The sequence below is a fragment of the Staurois parvus genome, unplaced genomic scaffold (assembly GCF_062004578.1).
Source record: "Staurois parvus isolate SC_StPar_1 unplaced genomic scaffold, SC_StPar_1.0 ptg000298l, whole genome shotgun sequence".
Taxonomy (NCBI): domain Eukaryota; kingdom Metazoa; phylum Chordata; class Amphibia; order Anura; family Ranidae; genus Staurois; species Staurois parvus.
Window position 1 is genome coordinate 8821562 of NW_028318094.1, and position 21845 is coordinate 8843406.

The 21845-nt window shown below is 39.4% G+C and overlaps 1 protein-coding gene across 4 annotated transcripts in view; it reads right to left on the reverse strand.

The window, feature by feature from the left end:
• Nucleotides 1-3940: 3940 nt before the first annotated feature.
• The window catches only part of EBF1 (EBF transcription factor 1), a 530057-nt gene continuing 512152 nt past the window's right edge, over nucleotides 3941-21845 (reverse strand). For 2 of the 4 annotated variants that reach the window (XM_089682856.1, XM_089682855.1), the window contains exons 13-17: nucleotides 20338-20515; nucleotides 19051-19230; nucleotides 16566-16760; nucleotides 15221-15289; nucleotides 3941-12169 (exon numbers count right to left, since the gene is read on the reverse strand). In XM_089682856.1, coding sequence (XP_089538982.1) covers nucleotides 15222-15289; nucleotides 16566-16760; nucleotides 19051-19230; nucleotides 20338-20515 — 621 coding nt within the window. In that variant the 3' untranslated portion in view covers nucleotides 3941-12169; nucleotide 15221. The remainder of the gene's footprint in view (nucleotides 12170-15220; nucleotides 15290-16565; nucleotides 16761-19050; nucleotides 19231-20337; nucleotides 20516-21845) is intronic. The other 2 variants (XM_089682858.1, XM_089682857.1) reach the window with 1 other exon arrangement.

Consider the following 21845-nt stretch of genomic DNA (forward strand, 5'->3'; position numbering starts at 1 on the left):
AGCCAGAATCCTCATTAGGTCTGGTACAAGTGACCATATTACCCCTATCTTCGAGTCCTTGTAATGGCTACCCTTTAGATTTCACATAGACTTTAAGATTCTCTTGCTCACCTACAGTATAAGGCTATTCATGGCTTGGAACCCCATTATCTGTCTGAAATGTTATCAATTTACTCCCCTTGTAACGTCCGTTCTTCTGTGTGTCCCATCTCACCTACACTCGATGGGTGACAGAGCCTTCTCCTGCTATGCCCCAAAACTCTGGAATTCACTTCCAAAGATTATTAGAGAGTCATCTTCTCTAAACTCATTTAAATCAAATCTAAAAACATTTTTTTTTAGAAAAGCTTTCAAGTAATTGTCCTTTTTTTCCTTTGTTTTATCCTGTGTATTTCTTGTGTTTCTGTTTCTCTTGTCCTTATAAAGCACTTTAAGCAGCTACCTTTAAAGACAGTTGTCAGCAGGATGAGGGCAGCTGATGATGGATCTTCCTTCATGTTCCCCATTAACTCAATGTGGGTTACACGAGAGGACTGCCCCTAAGGTGGGTTCTTCTGGGCTATGCTAAGCACCTGCAACAGGATCACTCTATTTAACACATTTGGGGTACTTTTGCTTTTTGCCATTTTCACCAATGCCCTGGGATTAGGCTGAGGTCACCGTGAAGGAACACTCACCCTGAAGGCGGGCATCTACTTTTAGAGATGAACATACATAATGCACATTTGCACCAAAACTGTTCTCTATTTAACTCTTGGGTCCCCGTGTAAATATAAATCTTCCCAGTGAAATTTGCAATTAGGAGGAACACTCTCTTGTTGTTGTGGGAGACAGACCAGAGGTGGAAGGAGTGCTGACAACATCTCCCTCGCTGTTAGAGGCTGGTCCACTAATAACAGGTACATGCTACTGACAGGCTGCATTACCTAAATGTAGAGTTTCATTACCCATATTAACCACTTGTTGTACTGCACCAGAATGGCACCAGAAGTGCTGTCTCTTCATACCCCAATATGCTAGTGACCCAAAGCTGTAGAAATGTGCCGGTTAAATGTATTGCAATCCCTTAAATGACTTCAGACCATACAGAAGGCAAAGTTTCAACATTTTACCTATAAGAAAAGTGCCAATAACAAGTCAAATAGACAAGAAACAGTCCTTTTCCTGTATACCTAATTCCTAATTCTAACTCAGGCTATGTGCTGCCCCGCCATACCTGCAAGGTAGAGTCCATGTGCTAAAGGTCCATCAGTGGCATTCCCCAGTAGCTGGTATCTTCGGGGAGAACCCCAGGTCTTGATGACCTCTTGCAATGTGACAGGCTTCCAAAAGTTGGCTTTAGGCTTTCTCTCCACACTGTCCAGGCTCTAAGCTCAAAGATTAGGTCCTGCTTAACTGCCTTTACTTTCTCTCTTGCTCTGGACCACTGTCCCTCTTATATATCACAGAACCAGTGGGTCTGACCGTGGGAAACCTGCCAAGCCAAAGACAGGAAAAACATTAACCATAACTCTCCCACTTGGAGCAGCACCTAACTAGCTAGTTTGCAACTCGCTTACACGCTAAAAAGTTTATTATTATTATTAATAATGATAAACAAGCCAAAACTGGAAGTGACCAAATCCTCGTCTTTTCTGGTTTCTTTCATCACAGAGGGGAGGCGGGTACAGAAGTACCTTCCTCCCCTCTCAGTCCACAAAAACACAGCGCAACTCAGGAGAACTTGCTAAAGGCAGGGTGCAGCAGCAGCCCCCTCCCCCCCCCCACACACACTCCCTGTATAAGTGATTGGGTGGCTGTAGAGCTGCTCAAACCATTACTACAGAAAAGCCCATGAAAATTTTGATACTGCCACAATCCCGGTACAGCTACTTCAACCCGAGGATATACAGGTATGTCCTAAGGGGTTGAAGTGGGTAAAGTTTATGTGTAGCCAAAGCTTTTTTTTAGTTTTGTATAGTGTGGGCAAGGGTTAACCCCCCATAAATTTATTTTTTGCTTTTCATGTCCCATTGGGGAGATTTACATTCATCTTCTCTCCCAGAGAAGGCAAAGGAAGACACAGTTAGATCTCCTTAAAGTGAATGCAATTCTCCTCAGTGACAGTTGTCCCTAGCTTCAGAGTTCCCATTAAAAAATGTACCTTCACCTTTTGATTTGGTGACAACTGTAAATTTTGCGCTACTTTTTGTGAGAAAGATCACCAGGACAAAGAGCAAAGGTGAATCTACTCATCAGGGGCACAGACAACAATATTTGTCAGGTGGGGTCATTATGGAGATCCAACTTGCTGTTCATTTATTATAGGCTGTCTAATGCCCCATTCATACCTAAGAATGGAGCCATGTGTGATTATATGTGGGGGGTTCCCGGCAATTTGTTGTGGAAGGAAGACCCATTTAAAGCAATGGGAGACTGACAGCTGCCACAGATAACTGTTGCTACTCACATGCAAATACCTGAAGCGATTACCTGCAAATGATCGGCCCTAGAAATAGACAGTCTGTGTCCAGGCCCAATGATTAGCAGGTAAACTCTACTTGAGCAATCAATAGGCTTCCCCCTGCAACTAATCGCCGGTAATCCCTGCATCTAATTGTACACAGCAATATTCACAAGTGTAAATGGGGCCTCATAGAAGAATTAAAATGTATCATTTTCACACACACATTTTGAACAAATGTAGTTATATCTAGGCTAAGGAGACCTGGAACTTCAGAGGAAGGAGACTGGCTTTACAGAAACACAACAAAGGCGCATACATTAATGCTGTGGCATTTTGAGTACATTCACAGTGGCAGTTCTATGTTAATAGTTCTTACCCTTTAGAAGGGCAATGAAACTGATATGTAAATATATATCCTAAGGTACTTTATGCATGTCTGAGTGTGCAATCTGCAGTGCAATTGCAAGTCAAAAGACGCAACCTCTAAACCTTCTGGTCAGGCAAGGTCCTTTACCACTGTATTACTTGTGTAGAAGAACCTCATCATTTCTCCATGCATAGGTGCATCCTCCTTCTGTTGCACACAAATTGTAAGTTTCCATCTTAACCAAGATCTTGAATCTTTAAGAATCGTTAAGCTTTTCCAGTCTGGAGAAGGGAGTATGAGGATTTATTAGGTAAACTATCGTGGGTCTGTAATTGTAAAACATTTAACAAACTCTGCCCTTAACCATTTAGACATGAAGATTTACCGTATTTTTCGCTCCATAAGACACACCTGACCATAAGACGCACCTAGATTTTAGAGGAGGAAAACAAGAAAAAAAATATTCTGAACCAATGCACTGCAGACATAGTACAGGAAATGACCAGAGACTGTAGACATAGTACAGGAGATGACCATAGACTGTGGACATAGTACAGGAGATGACCAGAGACTGCAGACATAGTACAGGAGATGACCAGAGACTGCGGACACAGTACAGGAGATAACCAAAGACTGCAGACCTTTGGGGCGTGGGTGGGGGGTAGCAAGCTGTCCCAGCCGGGTGCCCACACTGCAGATGCTGGTGCCGGGGAGAGAAGACGGCCAGTGAAAGCAGGACACCGCTGGACCGAGGAGCAAGTTCTTCTTCAGAGTAGAGCTGAGTGGCCGGACCAGTATTCTAACATGGCGGTGGCGGGAATACTGGTCCAGCTGCACCATATTCATTCCATAAGATGCACAGACATTTTCCCACATTTTTGGGGGGGAAAAAGTGCGTCTTATGGAGCAAAAAATACAGTAGTTGCTATACAGTTGTTCCTGGTCTTTACCAGGAACAACTTAAATGACACCCGCTGTGTCATTTAATAGCTTGACAAGTTGATCACACTCTCTCTACCTGATAGATGCAAGGTCTTGTCCTTTAGGGCCTCTTTTTAAGATGCACAGGTAGCATGCCCACCTCTCTTCATGGCAAAATATTCACATGGTCAAGGATAACACAACCATTTAGACAAATCAGTTTATTTAAAAGAAAAAAGTATATTAAATTACAGGTTCATTGAAATTTTTCTTTTCAAGAGTTGAACGTTTATCAGAAACATGCCTGACAGAAGGACTTTCTTCTTACTAGAAACCTCCTTGCAATGACCAGCACAGGTTTCCACATGGCTGGTAGACAAAGCTTGAGTATGAAAGCTTTAGTAACGAAAAGAGTGAAAGGTGGAATACACAGACAGGAAGTAATTTTAATTAAACACCGTGAAAGTCAATTTTTTTTACAGCTTGAAATTTTATAGCCAAAAAATTTGAAGATTCTTTATTGTTTCATCAGAACTGTACAGTGCTCATATTTAAAAGGTGAGATCCATATGAAGGATAAAACGCAACCATCTCTGTTCACTTTCTGTTCTGTTTTATTGATGTGATGGAAGATGATCTCAAACTCAAAATGCCACTTGTGAGAGCTAGGCCGATTTAAAAACAAAAAACAAAAACAAAACTTTAATCATGTAGATTAAAGTTTGCAACACACTGATTGAATAAAGTGTTATGCTTCTATGCTTTCAGCCCTGTGCGATAAAAGAAAAAAGAAATAATCCTGAGTTTATTTACATTCGTTGTAGGTGTATTTCAAAAATAGCACAGGAGCAGCCTTGGTAAGTGTCTGAAGACCTCCATCTATAGGAATTGTTACTAGCATGTCCTATATTTCCCCTTGGTATGCCATTTTTTCCAAAAAAGTTCCTTCTGATTTTAGAACCCAAATATTTGAAAGGGTCAATTTACCCGGAACTATTTTGGGGAAGTTGAATCACCCTCTGAGCTTCTACATCTCTCCGAAACTCCAATGACAAGATCCCAAATTTCCAGCTTCGACCACCTTCCATTCTTGTGTCAACAGGCTTTGGACTTGTGTCGATGGCATCAGTTTGATATCAGTATACTATCATTAATACTTCTGAGATCAAAATTCATTTACAGGTGCAATTGACCTGCATTTTACCTCTTTATGACCAGCTTTAAGCATTTTTTGCATTCCCATAGACTTGTGTGGCATTGCAAAACCCTTTAAGCGAGCAAAAGCCCATCAACAGATGCCTTAAAACTCTAGTATGGAGATTTTGTCTATATTCTGATTAAACATTTTACAGCCCTTTCTGGCTGCCTTCCCTAGCAGCAAGTGCTGGCTAAACTGAAGGGCTTCTCTAGTTTCCCCTGTTGTATTCTTGTCACAGTCCAAAGCACAAGGCCACACACTGTCAGTCCCGTTTCAAATAACTTTACTTATTTAAGTGGTAGAGACAAACCCCTGCAAAATCCTTCTGTTTTGGCCTGTAATAGGACTTAATAATAGAGTCTGTGCAATTAATCCCTATTACAGGGCAAAACACATCAGTTCAGGAGTATTCTGGAGGGATTTGTCTATATCACTTATAGAAATACAATTTTGTCCGAGGGTGATACAGCCAACCAAATTCATCATATCAAAAGTCAAAGTTGGGTGGATTTATGTATTGATAGATTGGATTCACCTGTATCAACTTATCTTTAGAGCCAACTCCATGAAGTCTTTGATGGTTCACTAAGGTGAAGGATATGCTGTATAAAGCATTTTTAATGCCATGCCTTGTTCTCACTGTCACACCTTGTTCTGCCAAACTGCTACTGGAAAGAACTTGTCAGACTTAAGGCTTCTGTCACCAGCTTACTTGGTTGTCAAATTATATGGGGCAAGCACCTTGAAAAAGATATCCTTATACTCCTTCAGAATTGGAGATCGGAAACATTGATTTTTAGTTTGACAAATGTAAATGTTTATAGATATTTAACAGAATCTGTCCAAACATAATATAGGTTTAATTTAGATTGCATGCTTTAAATAGATAGGTTTACTAGTATTATTTAAAATTGCAATTTAGGCTTTTTTGTAAACAATAATCTCAAGCATCGGCATGCTGGAACTCATCTATGACAAGCTTGAACTTCATTGACTAGACTGTTTGAAAGAAGAACTGATCATGTTACCCCTAGCAAACAATCAGAGAACAGCTGTGAGTTCAGATCAGGTTAACTGGGAACCTGTACTGTGGATGTTCTGTCCAATAAAATATAGGGGCAAAGGTCTAGTCACCAGTATTGCCTATAGGCTGCCTGCAGCTGATCTTTTCTCCATTACTGACTAACCATGCCTTGTTCTGTTCTGCACTGTTTCTCTGTGTGCGGGTGGTCATCTTGGTTAAGAGCTAGCTCCCTCATGACTGCTGATCTGATGACTGGTAGGGTAATATTCAACAAGCAGCTGGAGAAGTGCAGAAAGCACAGATCCATAGAACTGAATAAAGCAAAAGCAGAGAGATCCTTGTACTGTAGGTCCCCAGGTGCATCTAACTCTCCAACAAGGAGAACAATGAGCCACTCAGCAGTGATATCACAAAATCTCACTCCAAATCACCTGTGACTAGTAGTCATAGGCAGCAGTGCCTTAGATGACCCCCTCACCAAAAATATACAGTTATGAAGCTCAAGTCCCTGCTATTTTTACAAGGAATTCAGGACAGAAGGTAAATCTTTCAGGGTAATGCATAGGCATAGTTCTAGATAATCCCTATAAGATAGTAAACCCTAACTTTCCATGTCCTACAGTTCTAGATAATCCCTATAAGATAGTTCATCCTAACTTTCCAGGTCCACTTTAAAATGGTAATAAGATGTGATTGCTAAGGGCACCTCATACAGTTCTCCTTGGGTCACTGCTTATTGATAATTAAGGTCCATATTTCTGAGGAACCTCAAGGTTGTTTCAGCATGCAGACTTCCTGGGAGAGGGAAATAAAATGAAGATAATAGTTAGCTGTTTAAGTGTTGGAGTTTTTACTTTTGAAAATTGTTTGAAAATTGTTACCATCATAGCAGTTAGCTAGATTCTTACTTTCTCTGGCCAAGAAAAACAATATGGCTTCCATAGTAGCCTTTCAATTTAGAAGAGGCTTTGGATTTCAGGCATTTAAATGACATCATTCTAGCTTTTTATACCAATGAAATGGATCCTTATGTGCCTGTATTCTCTGTTTAGAGGAAAACATAAAATACAAATCTGAGGCCTTAGCTCCCACCCCACATATTCAATATCTAAAAAAAATATAATTATTTCAAAGTATGAAAACAAGTTTGTCTTGTGCTTCTCCATTAGTTTTAGTTTTCTCTGATGGTGGTGCATGGGCAGTGGGTAGGATACAAATTGAATGGTTATGACAGGCATTAAGGCATTCAAACTGCTGGTTTCTATTCATGTGAAGAACACAAGTAAAATGTTAGAGAGGACTTATAAACGAAAGTATATTCACCCTTTGTATAAAATCCCCCTTCCCACATTCTATGGACATGCATATGACAGAAGAAAAGAAAGAAAACATTCAGCCCATCAGTGTCACTATTTCATTAATTCATTGTAACTCAATTAGGTGCATTCAGTCTTTACACATATAAGCACTTAGCTAATTTGCCTAACAACTTCAAATTCAACACCCACATGTATACTCTATATACCAAACAGGAAGCCAAAGAGCTGTGTGTCACAGTTTAACATCTTAGGATCATCCACATGCAATGCAGGTGGTTGTTTTAATGGTAAACAAGTATCATTACTTTTGGCTTCCAATATATATTTTACTGTCTTGGAGGAATGAATGCTGCATAGGGCATATCTGTAAAACCACTAAGTGCCTAGAGTGAGATTATTCACCTTTTTCACTTTCCCTCACAGCCTCTGGAGTCTCCTAAGACTTTGGAGGCATATAGATAAGTGCAGTCATTGTTTATATGAAACAATCAACCAGTCAACTAAGAACTCTAGGATGTTTTTACAGATTGGCATAGAGCTTTGCAGAAGTGTAATGATCAGCATGCAACTCGGGCAACATCCTCCTCATTCCAGACAGTTATCTTAGAAAGTAATTTTGTCCCAGAATGTAATTTTTGTTTCTCGCAAGGTTTGTGTGCTCATGAATACTTGCCTACAAATATGCCATAATACCAGAAATGTACTTTTGTTCCCCCAGGACCAGACACAGAAAAGGATGTAGCTGTATCTTTTTGTTGTCCAGGTGAACCTGTGCTGCCATCTTTGTTATGACAACCTCTGTGCTTGCTCAGGCCCCTTTCTGTTTTATGGCCACGGCAAAATTATATAGTAGTAGTATTGTATATACAGTATATGCAGTATGATCTGTGGCAATCTATAGTGCTGTAATGTGCTGTTTTATATACCTATGCCAGATACATGTATTTTTTTTTATAGATTTGCTTCTACCTGATAATCAAAACAATAGCTTCCAGGACATTTATGTTAACTGAGGTCATGCACCAAAGCTTATGGTCTTCCTGTACAGCACAGGAGCTGCCAGAAGCTTCAAAGTGCAGCCCAAAGATGTCCAAAGGCTTCCACTGTACAAGCATCAACTTATGCCAGTGACTGTAACTTCTCTGAAGTTCCTGCAGATGACTGGATATGCTGGGGACAGTAATGCTTTCAATATTCCTATACAATGGAGCCTTAATAACCTATGCAGACTTCTACGTAAAAGAAGTTTGGATGACTTGACGTAAATATGGTATTGTATTGTCGGTCATTTCATACACACAACAGACTGCCTGTCAAGTAATACTAAAGAAGGCTGCCGTAAATTCCAATTAGTGAGCCTCATCTGGTTGATGACATAGAATAGTGCATATTGCAGTTAAAAATATCCTAAAGCAGAACTAAACCCACCAATGTAGCTATTTTCCAAAAGAATGCTCAAGTTAGAAATATCCAATAAATGCTATTAAATCTTTAATCAAACATTTCAAAGGTGTTTTCTGCAGTATTTTCACTTACGTTCTGCCTACTAGTGCTTGCTCAGTGTATGGTACATTCAAGGCATGCCTCTCATAATAGCTGTCACAGTTGCCAGTCTACTAATGTCAGCTCTCAACCGACTTTTCAAGCCTTCAGATGGTTGGCATTGTCAACTGTGTAGCACCACAGCAACTACAGATCTACACTATATTGCCAAACGTATTGGGACACCCCTTCAAATCATTGGATTCAGGTGTTCCAATCACCTTCATGGCCACAGGTGTATAAAATCAAGCCCCTAGGCATGCAGACTGCTTCTACAAACATTTGTGAAAGAATGGGTCGCTCTCAGGAGCTCAGTGAATTCAAGTGTGGTACTGTGATAGGTTGCCACCTGTGCAGTAAGTCCATCCGTGACATTTCCTTGCTACTAAATATTCCACGGTCAACTATTAGTGGTACTATAACAAAATGGAAGCAACTGGGAACAACAGCAACTCAGCCACGAAGTGGTAGGCCATTTAAAATAACAGAGCAGGGTTAGCGCATGCTGAAGCACACAGTGGGCAGACGTCGCCAACTGTCTGCAGAGTCAATAGCTAAAGAACTCCAAACTTCATGTGGCCTTCAGATTAACACAGCAACAGTGCATAGAGAGCTTCATGGAATGAGTTTCCATGGCTGAGCAGCTGCATCCAAGCCTTACATCACCAAGTGCAATGCAAAGCGTCGGATGCAGTGGTGTAAAGCACGCCGCCACTGGACTCTAGAGCAGTGGAGACATGTTCTCTGGAGTGATGAATCACACTTCTCTGTCTGGCAATCTGATGGACGTATCTGGGTTTGGCGGTTGCCAGGAGAACGGTACTTGCCTGACTGTGTTGTGCCAAGTGTAAAGTTTAGCGGAGGGGGGATTATGGTGTGGGGTTGTTTTTCAGGGGTTGGGATTGGCCCCTTAGTTCCAGTGAAAGGAACTCTTAAGGCGTCAGCATACCAAGACATTTTGGACAATTTCATGCTCCCAACTTTGTGGAAACAGTTTGGGGATGGTCCCTTCCTGTTCCAACATGACTGCGCACCAGTGCACAAAGCAAGGTCCATAAAGATATAGATGAGCGAGTTTGGGGTGGAGGAACTTGACTGGCCTACACAGTTCTGACCTCAACCCAACAGAACAACCATAGACACACTCCTAAACCTTGTGGACAGCCTTCCTGTTATAGTTGCAAAGGGTGGGCCAACTCAATATTAAACCCTACAGACTAAGACTGGGATCCCATTAAAATTCATGTGTGTGTAAAGGCAGACATCCCATTACTTTTGGCAATATAGTGTATATGGAGGCTAAGATCCTTGACCACTAGCAACATAGTTTAGTCCTTTCTATATCGGTAAGATTAATTTTGCATGCCATGTACAGTATACTTTGTAAACTGCATTAACAGCTCATTTACATAAAATAATTTTTAGTTATGTTTTATCACATGACCTAGGGACATGTGAGGTCTTAGATTTTTAGTACCCTTACCTTTTCTCTAAAAGCTAATCATTTCCATGTAAACCTGAATGCACCTTCAAAGCCCCAGCTCAAAAATTACAAGTAGATTCATTCAGACAATACATTCTTTCATCAGCATAAAGACTTAATAGAGCAAAGGAAGTCCAAATGTATAAAAATATCAACAATAAAAAAAACAATTCAGGTGTCGATAAAGAACTTAAAATTTGTTTCAACATAAAGTGAAAAAATTACATTTAAAAAAAAGCAAAAAAAAAAAAGTGTTCATCAAGCATAACAAACAATAGAAAAAAAGTCTGCACATTTCACATTGTAACATACACAATAAAATAAAATGGGTTGAGGGCTGTACAAATTTCAGAGATAAATACATTATTTATATGGATATTTTACAAATTCCCCTTACAAATAATAAACTAAAAACAAAAAGGCTTGTTAATTTTAAAAACAAAAGCATCCCTTTCTGTTTTGTGAAGTGTGGCTTTGTTTTTCTTTACCGTTGGCAGACACAACACTTAGAAAGAAGACTTTCCCATATAAATAGGACTTTGGCAAAAATTATATCAACTAAATAAGACCAAAAAAAATAAAAAAAATGCAAAATTACAAATTCATAAAATATTCTACATTATTTATAACTAGATACAGACCACAACACCGAATAAAAAAAGAAAGGGATATGGAAAATTAAATATCACTTTGCTCTCCTATCTGTGATCCAGTTTGGGTCATTCAACAGAGAGGGGATTAAAATGCTCATTTCTGGCCCACGCAACTCGTAGATTCAGCAATTTGTGCTTTATTTACCAAAGCTCAGTAGCTGTAAATGTATTTGCCAAAATAAAATAAAAAAAAACAGCTAATGTTCTTTAGTGAATTGCACTTGACTTAAATATGGAATATGTAGATGCTAAAGGACCGTGATTTGGCTGAAGGCTAGCTTTGCACCTGGCTAGGTTGGTTAATGGAAATATTTTTCATCTATAAAAGCCCTAAACAGATGCCCAATTCTGATATCCATAAATAAGGTTTTGGGGCTAAATCCAAGGGCACACAGTTTTAAAAGACTGTCATTTAGCTTGGACATCAACAGACTCAGTCACAGCTTCTTTAACATCTCCTATCACCCAACTCTAAGAGACAACTTTAGGAGTAAGGTAAATAGTGATAAAGGAAGGGGGAACTAATGGACTGATATAGAGTTTCAAAACCAAAAATAAAATGATTCATGCTATGGCAAGACAGTCAAGTAATAGACTAGGTCTTAGTACCCACTCTTTGCTCTTAACTTTTTTCATTTTAGGAGCCTAAAATAATTTCAAGCTCAGGACAACCAGACCTAAAGTAACAAAAACACTCTGTCAATTATCATTCTCTTATGGCATTTCAAAATAATTACAAAACACATAGCAAAAAAGTGGACAACTCTATATGACTATAAAATGATCTTCTGCATTTCATTTAGATGGTTGTTGAAGTATCATTTTAGAAGATCAGATATCTAAAAGCTCTTGGTGCATATCTAGCCAAGGACATTGTGTCAAGCACGTGGTAATGGTAATGTTGGTGCCCGAGGTTCTTCTCGTTCTTTGAAGTTCTTGTCCTGTGACACATTTAGGCAGTCCAGGGATCCAAGACAATGATTTGATTGACAAACAATTTTTGTGATCATAAAGTCTTTCTTTGTGTGTTTGCCATTGTCTAAATCCGCAGTTCTATGGTTCCTCTATACAGAGGCCTGAGTTAAAAGGTGCTCTCGGTCGGAGCAAGAGAAAGGAGTTCTTCCCAAACTTGAGAGTTGAATTTCTCTAACAGTAACCCCAGATGAGTTCCTCTGTGATTTGTTTCACATGGGAGGTGCAATCATCCCGGAGATAGCTGCAGTGAAACATATTAAAGTATAAGCACAAACAGGACACAACAAAACCAACACAGAACACTATACAGACTAATCAACATTATGTTCATGTTGTACAACCTAGTCCTAAAATCACAACTTTTATCTATCCTAGCCAAAGAAGACATCAGAGCCATTTCTTCTATGGGGCAAGTTGGGATTCTCACTTGTCTGTAGGGAAGGCAGGATATCATGTTCCCATATCATGTACCCATATGGCCTTCTGAAACTTAACAGACTCTGGAGAAGAGGCCAAATCTATCACCGTGTTTTATGATATTGTACTTGCAGCAGAAAGCTCAGTCTTTGTTGGTAGATAGCAAAGTTTAGTGTTGATGAGTACCACCTAACACTTGGGTGGTTACTTTTTGCAGTGCTGCTACTAAAAAGCTGGCATCTCTTGAAAGACCTTTAATGTAGGGTCACAATATTCATTGTGAATCCTTCAGCCTGCATAAAAGATGACTTATAGTGTATTGTTAGTGTCATGCAAATGCATCATGAGAACTTATAGGGGAAGCATTGTAGATAAATGGGAGAGCATTGTAGCTATGTTGATATCCCCCTAGCCTTGTAGGGCTAGGAATCTGGGTTTAATTCCTGCCAAAAGGGTTTCTTCATGCAATCCAAAAAAGCTAGCAGGATCTACAATGAGTGTATGACTAAGTTTGGGATAATGTATTGTTAGGAAGCAGGGATTAATGTCATTGTTCTTTGGAAAAAATGCTAACACGATTTAAATTAATTCAAAAATTTAAAGAAAACTTTCAGCTTTCCCTTCTTATCTATGTTTGAAATCAAGTAGCATTGACAATAAACAATGTGACTGTTCACACAAAATCAAGAGTTTGTACTGGCCACCCCTGTATCTAACACTTGTCAAAAGCACTGAGAGCACGCTCAAGCTAGCAAATGGGTTACTTGATTTCTTAGGAATGCTAGAACTATTGTTGCTTAAACTATGAAATGTACATATGAACAGTGAATATGGAACACCTTTTGCGGGAAAACACATAACAGGAAGTTAGAAGTAAACTCTCAAAAGTAATAGAAATCCTCTCAGAATTTCCCATCTATTCCTGTTCTGGCGACTCAGAATTTAGGCTTTTTTGCACCATCAGTATCAGAGACCATGGTTACCAGGACAGATAGAGAGAATAAATCTCCCCAGCAGAGGCATAGACAACAAGAAAAACCTATAATAAAATACTACAGTATACAAATGCAATGCAATGTTACTTCAAATTATTATTTCTCCCTACCTCCAAGTAAAACATCCTCCCCAGGCATCCCCATGGCAGGATAAAGCCCCAAAATCTAGCTATTTTTTAAGGCTACTGCCCAAACATTTACAGGTCAGAATCTTTATAGACTCACAATCATAATAAAACATTTTGATTGGTCGTTACTAAAATACAGGGTAAAAGCCATAGTTTTTGTGGACATTTATTTTTTAAGGTATTTACAGACAACTAGTCTGCATTTCCTAGAAAGTCTGTGAATTTCTGGAGAGCTGTCAGTCCTGCCTGACACCCACAGAAGCATTAATAATTTCTCCCAAGTTTACACATAATACGAATGATAAATTCCTACTAGCATCCACAATGAATACATATTAGGGAGTGTGGGGCAAGGCTTATTCCCCTATTGGGCTTTTACTGTTGTATGATATCGGGAAAGGGTGATCTTCCCTCATCTTCAGCTTAATTATGGCAGGTTGAACCCTGCCACCAGCTTAAAAGGTTCCACACAAAAAGTAGGGTTTATCAGATTATACAAATACTTTTTGTGTGACTGTGTAACTACCTTTCTAAGTATGGAACATTTTATTTATTTATTTTCATTTTTCTTATGCTTTATTTCAACAAACCACAGGTCAATAGATATTCTTGTTTAGCTGCTCAAAGAAACACCTTGCTCATGCCCATATAAAGCTCCCTCCAGACTCCCTTCTACCTTACAAGTGTTTTCCTGGCTACTCCTTCCCCCACTGCAACTGAAATAATTGGTGTCAGCGACCCAGGGGAGTGGTGATGTCACTCTCCCCCAGTCACATGACAAAGCTTGGGCCTAGTAGTTGGCTGTTAGACCTGAGCACTGCAACAGAGAAGGACAAGAGGAGGTCACATGCTCCACCATACCTTGAGGTTATAGTATAATATAGTAGCCAGCTACAGAGGAAGAGGAGTGGTAAGGTAGGTATAAGGGGTCGGGGGCTTTGAAGAAACACTGTTACTTATCATTGCATGGGCACGTGCTATAATAACTCTAGCTCTATCAGAAGTCTTTTTTTTTTAAAGGCTCTGCGGCACCCAGTGGGCTGCATGGTAAAGATCTACAAGCAATAGGGACAGGTAAGTGTAGGATTTTTTTACAGGTATCCTTTGAATAATTTTGAAAAATAAAAATTTTATTTAAATATTTTTTTTTAATATTAAAATTAATAACCATTGATAAGCGTGTAATCGTGAAAACAAAATTGACTGAAAACTATTATACTTCATGACAATCAATGTTAACACTATTTGCATTTCACTAAACACTTTCCACGTTGCTGACAATTGCTGTGCATTGTGAGATGGGTAACTAAGTCAGGTAGGTTTTAGGTGGGTGCTAATCATTTTTGATACAGACTTTCAAAGTGAAAATGCTAGATGGAAACATGCCTCTATGATTTGGTCCTGGGCTTATTAACTTCGATAACCTCTATAAACAGGATGATAGCATGAATCTGGGCCTTTTAACTAGCTTTCACTTGTAGCTTTTGGCTCTTGTGGCTCTTTTTATAAAAACAGAATCATTAGAACCAATCAGACTGAAACCACCCTTTTCCTAAGGAAGGTTAACAAATGGAGTTTCCCATCTCCCATGCTGTCAGGAACACCACAATGTTTCCTTTGCTCAAGAAGGCCCCAGCTGATATGTCAGGCCCTACTGGAGATGTATGTGTGATATGTCATCTCTGATCAATAGACACGGACAGAACACAGAAACACGACAGGAGCAGAAAATGGGAAGAATTGATCACATACTTCAGGAGAAGGCCAAGCCCTGCAGAGAGCCTGTACTGAGGAACTTGCCAGTGTCCACAAAAGACTGGTCTGATGAGGGAAGACAAAAGGGCAAATTAGTTACCAGGGAAAATACTGGTGACCCCTATCATAAGGGTGTATGCTCTATGTAAAGGTTTGGGGGAATTAGGTGTAAAGCTGTATTTCTGATTTGTTGATTTAGTCCTATGTGCTACTAGTCATTTGCAGATGACTGATATTATTGTCAGAGCTAAGTACGGTGTGACATCACAGAAGCCATTTTGTTTTATATTTAACAATGTTTACTCTTCCCTTCTTCTATAGTATTCAAAAAACACATCAGGAAAATTTCTGAAACAAGTGCAATTTTGGGGCCATATACCTATTTTATTTTTGCAGACTGAACTGTTGTTCATGCAACATGTTAGTTTATAGAAATCAGGTGACAACAGTGAATTATGAGATATTACATGATATCATTACATACCAGGGGAAAACAGGCTGCATTAATATCCCCTAAAGTGATAATAAACCCTCAATGTTTGAGCACTTTCAGCAGCTGATTTAATCACTTACTGAGTATGCATCTGATTTATCTTTTGCTTTCTCTTGCCACCGCCTATGGAGCCATCCTTGCATGCAAGCACTAGAGTTGTGTTTTCCTACATTGTGTGCATCATTAGGAAAACACACTCCCATAGGCTAGGATGGCAAGGCACTCCTTCAGTCCTCCCTTCTCCAAACTAACAGTCTGACTCCAGACTGCATTGTCTACCATTAGCTCTTTCAGGGAAGCAGCATTGAGAAAGCAGGAGCCATCAGCATTTAAAGTTGTAAACTGCAAGTGTTGGGGTAGGAATTTTAACAAATAGTTTACTTGGGAATGTTTAATTTACTGTGCTCAATGCGTTAAGGTAAAAATGCTTAGGGTTTAATACTACTTTAAGTATTTTATGTATTAATTGTGTCTTTCTAAGAACTGTTAACTTCTCTTACGTCACCAATCAACATTAGGCTTACCCTTGAATTTTCAGTCAGATTGTTGGTCATGGGAATACAACTGCAGTTCTTAGTAAGAACACACTAATACAGACCCAAAATGGCTATCTCCATTTTGTGCCAGTCACTTTCTGTCAAAAACAAACTGGCTCCATTATAGATGCAGCTGTCTGACTGACTGAATAATTCCACAAAATGGCTGATTAATCTCTGCAGGTGGTTCGCTGTCTTATTCAGGCAACAAAATGGCTGACTGGGACAGATTCAGCATGTGAAGTAGTCTCCATATAATGTGTAACTTTGCTCTGAGGGGAATGCATGTTTCTAAGAAAGGGTTTCCTCTCACCTTGTAGGCTGGTTCCATTGGAACTGGTGCAAGTGGGAGGTGGTGAGGCCTGAGGTCGAACTACAGGGGCAAAAGCACTCTTTTGTTTGACAGCTGACACCATATTGGCTGGAGAGAAGGAGAAGATTCCAGAGGAACTGCTACAGTTGGACGGGAGGCTGGTGGATGAAGCCATTGTGGGACTGGATGGAACAACTACAAGACAAATGATATGAAGTGTCAGTATACAGAATCTGAATCATATCAGATCCATTGTGTGCGACACAAAATACTATAACATAGTTTATTAAAGATGTGGTATATAGAATAGCAAAAATTTAAACTGCTACACAAATGTTTTATATTATAGCAGTGTGCACTACAAATAAAACACTAGCCCAGGATCATGAATTTCTATTATATTTAATAATTATCAGAACATTTACTAACCGGGAGAAAAAGGCACATCCAACACATACTAATACTTAACACTAGATGGTCATTAGGAATAGATAGAACTAACGTGAATCCTTTCTCTGTGCTAGGCACCACCAAATAATGCCTCAAACCCATAAAGGCTGCTGTATTTAACTACCTCTATAAAACCAAAAACAAAAGAGTTATATAGTACTAGTAATGATAGTAAACCTCTAATACAGCACTAATACCATACTACAATCATTAGTTTTTGTTGAGTTTGTATTATGGTATTATTCGCACTGTATTAGAAGTTTACTATCGTACTAGTATGACTCTTTTTTGCTTTTATTAAGAATAGAATGCATTTAGTTAAATCCTTATTTAAGTCACATAATTAGATATGCACTTGAAAAGACTTTGTACTAATAAACTCTACTTTCATAGTGTAACCTTCTCTTTCCTGTTACAGTAGTTGTGCAGTATGACTGTATAATCAAATAGACACCAGAGTTAGATCCAGTGCTCTGACTAAAGCTGGCCATACATGGATCAAAATTTGGCCAGTTCAGCAAGAACCAGACGAATTTCGATCTTTGTGTAGCCCTCTCTGTTCAACAGAATCTGGTTGATTTTATGAGGAGATAAAAAAGTGTGACATGTAAATTGGGTTTTAAAGTGGAAACAAAATTCACTTTTTAAGTTGTACCTACAGGTAAGCCTATATTAAGGCTTGCTTGTAGGTACAGTGAATATCTCCTAAATGTGCACCGTTTAGGAGATATTCACACATCATGCAGCCGGTGATGTCACAGGCGCATGTGGTCTGAAGGGAAGGCACAATGCGCTGTCCCTTCAGAGCTCTGTACCGCAGCCAAGGGCCCCCACGTGTATGCATGGGAGTGATGTCATTGTGGCTCCAGCCATTCATACTTCCGGAGCATGTGATCCCAGAAGGAAGATCAGGTAAAGATGGCGGCGCTAGGGAGTCGTGACAGCGTGGTGCTGGAGGTAAATCTGTCATAATGTACCAGTATGTGGTGCATACTAGTACATTATGACCTAAAACTGCAGGGGGCCCATTTTTTAGGATATTTTTGCAGGTGGTTTACTACCACTTTAACTAATCAAATGAACATGTTTTGACTGAGCCTTTAGTTGTCCAAATGAAAGCTACAATTTTACACTCACACTGTAGTACACACAAATACACCTGTAGACATAAGTATGTAAACTGGCATCAAAAAAGAAAGGCAGACATCTTTAGCTACCCGCACACTCACCATGGAAACTCTGAAATCTCAAATGTTTTTTCAAGTAAACCCCAACTTTGGTAACTGGCCCACCCCTCAAATTCTGCTAGCTGTTGCTCCTTTCATGTGATGCATGTCCTCATTGACCAATAGTGAGGTGCAGGACATGGGAAGAGGCAGGCCAGTTATCCTTCGTGAACTTCAGATTTGCATAGCAAATTTGAATAAATGGTTCCAGAGCACTTGGAAAGACATGTACAGGTATTAAAACCAGGTAAGCCTTTAAAGTGGAATTGAACCCTCATATCCTTTCCAGCCAAAGAAGTTGCCATCTTAGCCTCTGTTTAATCTGCAGTTCCCATGTTGCTGCACATGTGATCAGTTATGACACCGGCCATTTGATGGCTTGACAGTTTGGTTGGGAGCAGGTGACTTTCATGGCATGCTTTGAATGTAACTGTTTTAGGAAACAGTTAAATTGATGGGTTTAGTTCCGCTTTGGGCTTGTTATAGGGCACTGCATCAATAAAAAGTGCTGTATACTGTATGTTGTAGTTTGAATGTGGTATAATGTGCAAAAGTGCACCAAAGTGTACAAAAGACATATTTCTGAGCATTTAAATGGTTCAGCTATGGAAAGTTTTCTCTAAACTTTTGACCTATAGTATCCTTGGAAGAAACATAAATGCAACCTAATTCATTGCATCTAAATTACACTAAAGGTCTTTAAAATGCAAACAAAGAAAACCCAGATAACAAATTTGAAACTTTATACATACTGGTATGATTGGGCACATTACATCTCTGCACACTCCCCATGAAACACAAATACTTACTGGCATAAGGTGAGTTGGCAGCTGATCCATTGAGGAAGCTGGGTGATCCAGCGAGATTGGACATGGCTGTGTTTCCGTAGCCATTCATGCTGGTTGTGACGGAACTGTAGTTGGTTTGTTGGGGGGTGGTGCTGGGTGCATAGCTATGGGGTGATACGCTGCTTGTGTTACGGGTGAAGCCTGAGGAGTGACAACAAGAAATCAGAGATTATCAATAATTCTGTTTTCATGCTTTCTAGAACACTTACAATAAACATCAGAGTAAATAAAACAGGACATAATCTATAGGCTCCATGCACACTGGCTTTATAAAACGTCAGTGCTCTGAGTGTTTTTTGTACTAGTGTTTAGGGGTGTTTACCATTTTTTTTCTGCCAGAAAACCGTTCCCAAAAATGAAAAACAGAAGGACTTTTTTTCTGCCTCTAAACACTGAGCTAAAAATATGCCTCTAAATGATCTAATGTGCATGGACACATAGGATAACATTAGTTGCTTCTACAGGCAAAACACAAAACTCCTCTAGGAGCAGTGCTTTTTTTAAGCCAGTGTGCATGGACCCTAAAAATAGAAGTGAACATAGCATCAGATATTTTTCTCCATGTTTAGTCCGTGCATTCTACGTTATAGGAGTGACAGTTCCAGTTATGTATTACCTGTTACAGAGTAAACCGAACTCCCCCCAACAATGTCTACACCTGCTTTCCCTCCGGTAGGACAGAACCACCTTTGTTCCAGCTATCATCCAGGTTCAGGATCTACTTCTACTTAGATACTGGCTCAGAGATAACACAATCATGTATATCCTGATGCCTTTGCAGGTCTTGGCTGTGTTCACAAATATCTAGCATCTAGTGAAAATGTTTCAGTCTGATCCCTGGCAGAGAGAAGATTGAGGAATTGCTTCTTCTGCCTGCAGCAGACTGATGATATCATCTCAGCCTAAGCAAAATCACTTGAATAGAGATCAAGGCCTTTTTTTATTAGACAAAGATAAAACTTTTTGAGAAAAGTTTAATTTACTGAAAGGGCCACTTTAAATCCCTAAATGAAACCAATTTATTGACATCATTGATTGATTTATCTTGTTTTTCTTGCTGTGAGTTAGATATGGCACTAATATGCAGCCTGGAACCCCCTCATATTTTGACCTTCCACACTGAAAATACTGAAGTCATCTAACGTATAATATTTTTTTCCTGGTTCAGACCAGAACAATGCTGATAAAGACGTGTGCCACATACTATTCAAAATGCATACATTAGAAAACGCTGACATTTTTTCTTACCCTGATTGGTGACTTGTGATGGCTCCGAAACATTGACAGCTAGTTGCCCACTAAAGGAGTTGACTCCCATCATGCTGGGGTGTACAGAGGAGTTGGTGAGGGCAGGAAGTTGGCTGTGGTTCCTTGGAACACTGTAAAGAGCTTCAGCAATATCAGCTGCCCTTTTCAGTATAATTTCCTGTTGAAATAAGGCACTCATAGGATCAAACATCCAAATAAAACGTATTGCAGCCCTTCCAATGTAAATCAGTTAGCTGATGGTCATCAGTGGTTCCCACACACTGGACGGTAAGCTTTCAATTTACTACCACGAAGCCAATGCTCATATCGCATCTGAGAATTCCCCCAGCCACTGCTAACTTTTCCCAGCGTGCATGGCTTATTATTCTGCGTCATCTGCAGCTTACTTTCACAGCTTTTACCATGGCATTTCAAACATTATAGGAAGGAGGTAGCATTTCATTGCTTCCTTTTCTTAATTTAGTAGATATAGATTTTTGTCGATTTGGCATAATGGGTAAGCTGTAAGAGATAATAACTAAGTGATTTTTTTGTGATTTTTTTAAATTTTATTTTCTGTTGGCATGAAATTGGTATTTTTATTATATAAACAACACATAATGTTTTGCTACAGTGTAATGAAACATAACAGATCAGCTGGGATTGAAGTTATATGCTGAATTCCATTCTAAAGTTGCATGATAAATGCAAGTGGCAGGTTGAATTGTTTTATTTTATACATTTATATGGCATCAACATATTTCACAGCACTTTATAGAAATCATAAATCCATTCGCATCAGTTCCTGTACCTGACTAGCTTTCAGTTTTTGTCCCTCCAAGAGAATTACATACACAAGGTAGAGCAAAGGGCACCTGCTGGGCACATTAAGGGTTTCAGCTGCATTGAGCAAGTCTTCCTGTGTTTTTTTTGCAACAACAAAATCAGCACAAGGGACATTATTTGCCACCAAGAGTGCCCGGCTATGCCCACTTTTTCTGCCCCTCTTCTTATTGGTAAAAGCTGTACTATAGCTTCTATAGGGTAGGGATTGAAGGGGGAAGAGTTCTACTACCAGAGGAGCCAGCAGCACAAGGGACACACGGCAGTGATCATAAGTAATGTCTCTTGTGCTGATTTTGTTTCTTTCTTTTTTTCTGTGAGGAAATTTAGGCTTTATCTGGATGGGGCAGAATTGATTTTAAGACTGAGATTAAAGGGGGGCCTTTAAGGGTTGTTCATACAAGGTGCTGTATTGTGCTTTTTAGCACATCACACTGTTTAAGTTTTTTTTTAAAAATTTTTAAGTGCATGAAATGACACTCATGACATTCATGCTTATACACAGCAGCATGGTGTGCTGTGATGCAGTGTAGTTACATGTGGTGCCATCAAGTGTGTGGCAGAAAAATACAGCATGACTACATTTTATCCACACAGCGCTGCACATCACACTAGCTCTACTGTGAGCATGGCATATAAAAATCAATTCATTTGATCAAGCGATA